At 39.4% G+C, this 9288-nt stretch overlaps 1 protein-coding gene across 1 annotated transcript; it reads left to right on the top strand.

Annotated features, from left to right (window-relative positions):
* Nucleotides 1-4592: 4592 nt before the first annotated feature.
* LOC130032996 (olfactory receptor 2M3-like) lies at nucleotides 4593-5531 on the top strand. The gene has a single exon (XM_056124697.1). It carries the CDS (start codon nucleotides 4593-4595, stop codon nucleotides 5529-5531), a length of 939 nt encoding a protein of 312 aa, XP_055980672.1.
* Nucleotides 5532-9288: the final 3757 nt, after the last annotated feature.

Below are 9288 nucleotides of genomic sequence, written 5' to 3'. Positions count from 1 at the left end.
TATGGAGAATTTTTAATATAAAAAATTCAGTGGCATTAGTTTACCTTCCTGGCGACTAGGAATAGGTAGCAGACTAAGATTGCAAACTCAGGTTTATCCTATTTGAAGGCCCATAATATTTGTATTTTATTTAGAACCAAAGTAGAGGCCACATAGAGTCTGTACAATCAATAAATGCCTAGTTTTCTATCTATGGGATAAAGATGCAAACAGGGTTACATATGTGTCCAGATTTAAAGGAGTGATAGTATTTACAAAAATAAAAGATTGTGGAAGAGGATAAATATTCAAGAGAAACCTCTTAAGATAATACATACACACATATTTAAAAGCAGAAAACACAGTAAATGTAAAATGCAAAATGGAGAGCAGAAAGCTTGAAATAGAAGTTGAACTGACTCTCACAATATTTCACATACAAGATCAATAATGAGTTTAACCTATTCTGCAGAAAATTCAAATCATTTATGCATCTAAATTAAAAGGACGGATACAATCTAATGACTCTCATAAAAAATCCACATGCAATGGATTAACTGAAAATTGAAAGTTAGTTTGATCCTTATCAATGCATGCAGATATGAATAAAATTTTTTGCATACATACTGGCAGGCCTTTCCAAGATTCATCAGCAGCTTGTTTTATGAAGTATGATTTTGAAATTTTATTGCAGGTAGGTGATATATTAACTGAATGATTTCTTTTTCATAGTGTACCATGTAATAATCCAGCTTTGTATTTACTAGGTTTGTTTTTGGGCCACACCCTGAGATGCTCAGGGTTTGCTACTGGCTCTGTACTCAGGATTTACTCCTGTGATGCTCAGAGGACCATATGGAGTGTTGGTGATCAAGCTTCAGAACATGACTTTTCTATTGATAAAATGCAGCATATCTATTGCAGTGATGCAATATCTAATAATATCAATGGTATCAATATGAATTAAAATTCTTTTCTTTCTAAGTTTTTGCCTTTTTTAAATTTTTTATTATTTCCCCCCCAAATCCAACAATTTTTTATCAATATAGTCCTTCAGAGTGAGTAGATATAAACTGATTGCTCAGTTCAAATGACTCGTTTCCTCAGCGCTTCTTTTTCCATTCCCTCAAATTACCATTCATTAAAACATAGGCATATAATTATAGATAAATAGAATTTATAAGTATATCACTGTATCACTGTCATCCCGTTGTTCATCGATTTCCTCGAGCAGGTACCAGTAATGTCTCCACTCATCCTAGTCCTGAGATTTTAGCAAGTGCCACATTGGAGGCTCTTTCAGGGTCAGGGGAATGAGACCCACCATTATTACTGGGTTTTGGCATATGGAATACGCCATGGAGAGCTTGCCAGACTCTGTCGTGCAGGCAGAATACTCAAGGTAACCTGCCGGGTTCTCCGAGAGTGAGGACTAACAGTAAGAGATCATGTGGCCACAAATGCGGCTGTGTGCTTCCAGGAGCTTGGTTTTATAGTCTCTGGATCTTGGCCATTGATGGTATCACAAAGCATGGGAGGCAGTTGGTGGGTGTAACACCTAGCTACTGGAAGATGGGGGATCTGGGTGGAGAAGGCCCAGTCCCGATCCCAGCAGGCTTGGAGATCTCAGCACACCTGGGTTCCTCTTCTGGTTCCTACATGTGTGAGGCTCATATGAGCATGTGGAGAGTGATCTTAAGCATGGTTGTGGCTGGGTTCTGCGGGTCTTCAAACACTGTGGCTCTTAAGTCTTTCTGGCAGTGAGAGATGGTTCAGCAAAGACAGGGAAAGGTGCAGGAGCTGAGGGCAGGGCTGTGACTCTTCACCTCCTCTTGCTGTAGCCACTGTTGCTGGCAGGTGTCCTTTGTGCCAGGTCATAGGGCAGTGACGAGGGTCTGAGGTTTAAGTGGCCAAACTGAAGCCCAGGGCTCATTTGCCTACTGGCACCTGAGCAATATAAACCTGTGCAATTTATAAGTATATAAAATATTTATAAGTTTAATTATGTGTAATATATAAATATGTATATATTTAAAGATTTCCAATTCTAATTACCTTCACATACAGTTCTCTGAGCAGAGCATGCTCTACCCCGAGTACAGAACCAGGAATCATACCTCTAAGGTGTGGCTCAATCCTGCCCTCTAAAATAAGTTAATCTTTTAGCTACAGTTTTATTATAGACATTCATTTTTAGGTCTTTGAAGTAAATAAAAGCTATTCAATGCTGTGAGGAATTTTGTGAGAATTTATGATGTGGGATATTTTATAATAAATTGTGCAATTTATAAAACAAAAACGTGCATGTGGTTTTAAATGTATAGCTCTAATATATATATCAAATTCTCATGATATTATATCTATTATTAAATAAATTTATATAAAACCATATAATTAATTATTATTGACACATTGCTTAGGTAAAGTTGTTATAAAGGAGCTTGACAGTGCTTTGAAATAATTGACTTGATAATCATGAAGTATTGCATACAGAATTTTCTTGTCATAGGATGGTAAAATAAATTAGAGTTCATAGAACTCTAAAGATTGACTTGAAAAAAAGGTTCATATGATTATATAGACTTGAGGCTCAAGATCAGCATCTGACCCTGCTTAGGCAAAGAATGAACAAAAAGGATACTTAAACATACACTAATTGATTTGATCAACGATGTACAATGACTCTCCACTCATAAAAAATTATTTATCTATCTGTAATTGAAAAGATATCATGAAACCAAAGGAATCACCTTAAATAGATGACATGAAACCAAAGAAATCTCATTAAAGAGTCTTGCTAAGGAAATATGAGACTTGAGATAAACTAAAATTGTATATGGAAAAAATAGTAGACTCTCTTCCTTAAAGAATATATTTTATCATTTGGCGGGAACTCAGTGCTGCTTGGTCTGGCAGAGTCAGACAAACTGGTGCTCTACTCTGATGATGATATAGTGCTGTTCAGGAAGATGGTCCAGGGACCACCCGGGTCACAACTGGGAAGATGACGAAGGCTATGGAAAGTACATAGAGCAGCACTCAGGCAGGCACATGGTCAAAACTGGGACCTCATACTTTCAGTGCATACATTCTACCAATCTGAGCTATTTTCCTGTCTCCAAAATAGCACTTATTTAAGGATAACACAGCAGTAGGGTGTTTGCCTTGCGCCCAGCCAGCCCAGCCGAGCCGGGTTCGATTCCTCCGTCCCTCTCGGTAAGCTTGGCAAACTACTGAGAGTATCTCGCCTGTACAACAAAGTCTGGCAATCTGCCTGCGATGTGTTCAATATGCCAAACACAGTAACAACAAGCATCACAATGGAGATGTTACTGGGCCCTCTAGAGCAAATGGATGAACAACAGGAGGACAGTGCTACAGTGCTACTAATATGGAATAGAGAAATTATACAGAAGGTAGGACATTTGCCCCAATGTGGCAGACATGGACTCCATCTAAGGCACAGTATATGGTCCCCTGCACTCTACCAGGAATGGTTCCTGAGCATAGAGTCAGGACTAACCCCTGAGTATAGCCAGGGTGTAGACTATAAACCAAAAACCAAAGACAAACTAAAAAAATGCCTAAAATGGAATAAAAATTCCAGTTAATTTTCATGTCTATAAATATAAACCCGTTTTCATAACAATCCAAATGTTCAGAGTGGAAAATATTTTTTGCAAAATTAATAACTTGTCTAAAGCAACACAGCTAAAGTACTGTGTTGCAGACCTTTGCCCATACTCATGTGTTTTTATCTATCCTTCTTTTCTGTTTTTTTGGTTTTTGTTTTGGGGCCATACCTGGTGGTGCTCAGTTCTTACTCCTAGACTCTGTGCTTAGAAATCACTTCTGTTGAGGCTCAGGGTACCATAATGGGTTGTCTGGGATTGAACCTTGATTGATTGCATTTATGGCTAGTACTCTGTGCACAGTATCATCTCTCCAGCCCCATCTCCTCTACTGTTCTTAGGTATAATGGCCCATACCTGACTGTCTCATGGACCGAGAAATTTATGCCATTCTAAACATGGACATGCCTCATTTGAGAAAGGGACTGAGAATAGAGTATATTGATATGGCACAACTTCCAATTAAATTCTTCATTTTTTCAGATAGACATTATTTTAATAAACATTTATTGTATGCTTAACCCATCTCATTTCTATGATTACATTCCTATCTTTATACTTTGATAGAATTTTATTGGCATTCTAATGTGATATTTTGTACTTCATGAAAAAAAGAGACATTCTTAAAAAATTTATAAGACTTTCTTGGTCTTAACGTAATTAGGAAAGGCTGATATAAACTACCAGTTTTGGTTGTCTTGCTGCACTAACTTGGGAATATTCTCAATGTTTTATTATATAACTTACTATATGTGTTATCATTTTGCGCTAAATAATGAACATATAAGATTGAATCTTAAAGTTACTTTTAAAATCAGTTAATTAGTTTAATTAATTTTAATTTAAAACTAAAAGAGGTCAGAAGAATTTCATACATGCTTAGTGAACTGAGTTGTAGCAATGACCTAGGATGGGAGATTTCTACAACAAACCTCAGTGGTTTCTCACATTTGGTTTCCTTATTCAGTGCACTTATTCAGCATGGCATGGGAGAATCAGAGCTACAACTCAGACTTTATCTTGTTGGGCCTCTTCAGTAAAAGTCCCACCCACATCTTCCTCTTCTCTCTGGTTTTGACGATCTTTACAGTAGCTTTCCTTGGAAATTCCATCATGGTTCTCATCATCTATACGGACAACCAGCTCCACACCCCCATGTACTTCCTCCTTAGCCAACTCTCCCTGATGGACCTCATGCTCATCTCGACGACTGTTCCAAAGATGGCCTTCAATTACTTGTCCGGCAAGAAGTCTATTTCTATGGCTGGTTGTGGAATACAGATATTCCTCTATGTGTCCCTGCTTGGAGCTGAATGTTTCCTATTGGCTGCAATGGCTTATGACCGTTATGTTGCCATCTGCTATCCGTTGCGTTACTCAATTCTTATGAGCCAGAGAATCTGTGGCTTGATGACAGTTTTTTCATGGATTCTTGGCTCGCTTGATGGCATCATTGAAGTTGCAGTCACATTGTCTTTCTCCTATTGTGGTGGTCGACAAATACCCCATTTTTTCTGTGATGTCCCTGCCCTTCTCACTCTCTCATGCACTAACACGTTGCTGTTTGAAAGACTAATATTTATTTGCTGTATAATTATGCTCATTTTCCCTGTAACGGTCATCATTGCTTCCTATGTTCGGGTTATTCTGGCTGTTATTCGTATGGGGTCTGGTGAGGGTCGCAGGAAAGCTTTTGCCACTTGTTCCTCCCATCTCATGGTGGTGGGGATGTACTATGGAGCTGCCATGTTCATATTCATGAGACCCACTTCAAATCGTTCCCCGACCCAGGACAAAATGGTGTCGGCATTCTATACCATCCTTACACCCATGTTGAATCCCCTTATCTATAGTCTGCGTAACAAAGAAGTAGCCAGAGCATTCATGAAAATGTTAAAGAAATTTAAGTCTGGGGAGTAAATTGTCCAGTGAACTTAATATTTTGCAGTTCACCACATTTTTTCTTTCATGCTTAAATTTATATGTATTCTATAAAACCAAATGAGAATTCAATATTTATCCATATTTACAGAGCTCTATGTAATTATTTAAGTTTTAGAAATTGAACATCTATGGTTTTTTTTTCAAATATTCCCAGCTTTATGATAAATTAAGGTAGGCTATCAGTAAGAACTTTTTACAAAATAAAATATGCAGTTTATACATTTAAAAATAACACCAATAATAAATGAGAATTTTCAATAGGAATATCCCTTTTTGGTTTAACTTTTTATTTTTTTAAATTTTATTTATTTATTTTTTTGTGTAGGAGTACTGCTATTTATTCAGCCACTGATTAGCTGATTGAATTGGGCATAAGCTCCACCTTACTTTTTTTCCCATTTTTTATAATTTTATTTATTGAATCACTGTGAGAGCAGTTACAAAGATTTCGGGTTTGTCTCAGTCATATAATGAAACACCCGTACCTTCACCAGTGCCCATTCTCCACCACCAAAAACCCCAATATACCCCCATCCCACACCTTCCTGCCACCTGTGGGGCAGATGATTTCCACATTACTCTCTCTACTTTGATCACATTAAATATATTGACACCAGACCCACCATTATTATTTGAGATTTTATCCCAACACTCAGATCTGCTGAAAAGGCAAGAGTAGACACTTTGTTTTCTATTGCTGGTTATGAATAACCTATGATGTCATGTGTCAGCAGTAGTGGCTGCGCGATTTTGAAATTCTGAAATTTTAACACTTAAATCCAGAGGGATTTCTGCCAAAACCTTCTGGGTTTTAAGAGTCTCTGGGATCATGGCCGTTAAATAGTTCGATCAGGAACCAGAGAGGCCTTGCCTCTAATTATATAGCTGAGCCAGAGGTGGTTTGTGGGTGTGTCTCCCACACACATAACTTTTGGCCGTTTACTTCCTTGATAAACTTTGCCCCAAGTTTTTGGGGTCTAGCCAAAGTAACAGCAGCATTTTTGGGGTATCTTGAAGTCTGAAAGTGCCATCAAGCTACTGATGCACTCCCCACACAGGTACAGATTGACCTGCTGGAGGTACCTTACCCACTGAGTTTAACTTTTTAAACTTAGCTTTCTAAGAAGGCATAGGTTTATATGCTGTCAAAAAAGTATTATTCAGAGTCCATATTCAAATACAGGGTTCTGCTTTCCCCGCACATGCACCCCAGGTGTCCTCTGGGATCCTGGGCCGTCCACCATCCCTGAGCCTCTTCCTGTTCATCCCCAACACTGGTCTTCTTCCCCGCTTAAGTTGTACCCCCCACATACACAAGGTACCCGTAAGGGGCATGACCTCTTCAGAAGTTGGCATGGCCTAATTCTGGACAGGCAGACGCTCTCGCTGCCACAGATAAATTACTCATGCCCAGCATCTCAGCCTCCATACCACCACATCAACATGAAGAAAGAACACTAATCCCCACCACGAGGAGAGGAGATAAAGAGAGTCCAGAATCCTCACTAGGTGTTACTCACTCAAGGGAGCTCTCTGAGAAAGAATACAGATATGAAGTAATGAAGATGTTCAATGTACTCAATGAAACAGTGAGACAGACATCTAGTAAATTAAAGGAGGACATGAAAGAAACAATCGAGAAATTAGGGGAAGAACTGAGAGCAGAAATTGGAAAGCGACGCACAGAAATGTCATGAATAAAATATTCGGTAGATGAAATATTCCTGCTCCGCGCCTGGCTGTTCTCACTGGGACCCCTTGGAGGAGGGTGGGTTGAGTTTCCATCCCCACCCCGAGCAGAGCCCCGGCAGCTGAAGACCTCCGGTTCCAGCCACATCCATGTTAAAGACAACTCTCCACACGTTTGGACAAACCTCACGCATGAAGGAACCAGCAAAGGAACATGTGTGTGGGACTTGGGGGTGTAGATCTCCAAGCCTGCTCGGATTGGGACTGGGCCTCCTCCATCCAGATCGCCCATCTTCCAATATGTAGGTGTTACATCCACCAAATGCCCCCGGTGCTGTGTAATCCCATCAACGGCCAAGACCCAGAGGCTATAAAAACTAGCTCCCGGAAGTGCCTGGCTGCATTCGCGGCTGCATGACATCTTATTATCTAGTTCTTACTCTGGAGAACCTGGCAGGCTACCAAAAGTATCCTGCCCACACGACAAAGTCCGGCAAACTCCCTGTGGCAAAAACAGGATGACAATGATACAGTGATGCAGCTGAAATAAAAAACTCAGTTTGTGCCATCAACAGTAGAATGGCTACAGCTGAAGACAGAATCAGTGAGCTGGAAGATGAACTGCATGAAGCCTACAGGTAATAAACAAACAATGGCAAGAGACCTCAAAATAGCTCTAGAGTGAATCAAAGTCCTAGGGGATGATTCCAAGAGGAACAACATTAGAATCATTGGAGTACCAAAAGGTCAGGGAAACAGTTCCAATGAAAAAGCCATGGTTAAACAAATCATTGATGAAAAGTTCCCAGAACTGGACAATGCAGGCATCCAGATTCAAGGAGCCTGAAGGGTGCCAGCTAAAAGAGACTCTAACAAAAACACTCCGAGACATATCATAGTTAAAATGATGGATGCCACGGATAGAGACATAATACTGCAAGCAGCAAGGTCAAAGAAGGAAATCACATGCAAAGGAGCACCTCTTAGATTCACAGCAGACCTATCAGAGGAAACCCTCCAAGCCTGAAGACAATGGTGGGATATAGTGAAAAAACTCAGAGAAATGAACGTTTCACCAAGAATATTTTATCCTGCTAACCTCTCACTCAAACTTGAGTACCCTATTTTCTGGATAAACAGCAGCTCAGGAACTTCATAGACTCAAAACCAAACCTAAAACAAGGGCTAATGGGGTTGATAAGACTAGACAACCCCCTACAAGCACAACAAACACTTACAGAAAGATGACACAAAACTCCATAGCAATAATCTCTCTCAACGTCAATGGTCTAAATTCACCAATTAAGAGACACAGAGTGGCAAAATGGATTCAAAGACAATCCAACATTCTGCTGTCTACAAGAAACACATCTGAACAATCACAACAAACACAGACTCAAAGTCAAAGGATGGAAAACAACACTGCAAGCAAACAACCCCCTCAAAAAAAAACTGGAGTGGCCTTACTAGTATTGGACAACATAGAATTCAGGTTGAAAAAGATTAGAAAGGACAGTGAAGGTCATTTTTTATTAATCAAGGGATGTACAGCAGGAAGAAATCACACTCCTAAATGTATATGCACCCAATGAGGGACCAGCCAAATACCTACAACAACTGCTAACAGACCTTAAGAAGGACATTAAAAGCAACATAATAGTAGTTGAAGACTGCAACACTGCCTTATCACCCCTGGATATATCAAGAAGATTAAAACTCAGCAAGAAAATAATGGCTCTGAAGGATGAAATAGAAGACAGAGGGCTATAGATATATACAGGATTTTAAACGCTCCCCCCAATAAAGAATACTCATTCTTTTCCAGTGCACATGGAACATTTTCCAAAATAGACCATGCACTGGGCCACAAAGCATACCTCAACAGAATCAGGAAGATAGGCATTGTATCAACTATCTTCTTAGACCATGATGCACTGAAGATAGAAGTACAGATACAGAAAACCAAATCAAACACCTGGAAATTAAACAACTCAATGTTGAGCAATGAGTGGGTCAGAAAAGAAATCAAGGAAGAAATCAAAAG

Source organism: Sorex fumeus, unplaced genomic scaffold (assembly GCF_029834395.1).
Source record: "Sorex fumeus unplaced genomic scaffold, SorFum_2.1 ptg000051l, whole genome shotgun sequence".
Lineage (NCBI taxonomy): Eukaryota > Metazoa > Chordata > Mammalia > Eulipotyphla > Soricidae > Sorex > Sorex fumeus.
This window is presented reverse-complemented; position numbering and strand designations above follow the sequence as displayed.

Coding starts and splice junctions, on each gene's coding strand:
- LOC130032996 (XM_056124697.1), top strand. CDS start 4,593: ATGGCATGGGAGAATCAGAGCTACAACTCAGACTTTATCTTGTTGGGC.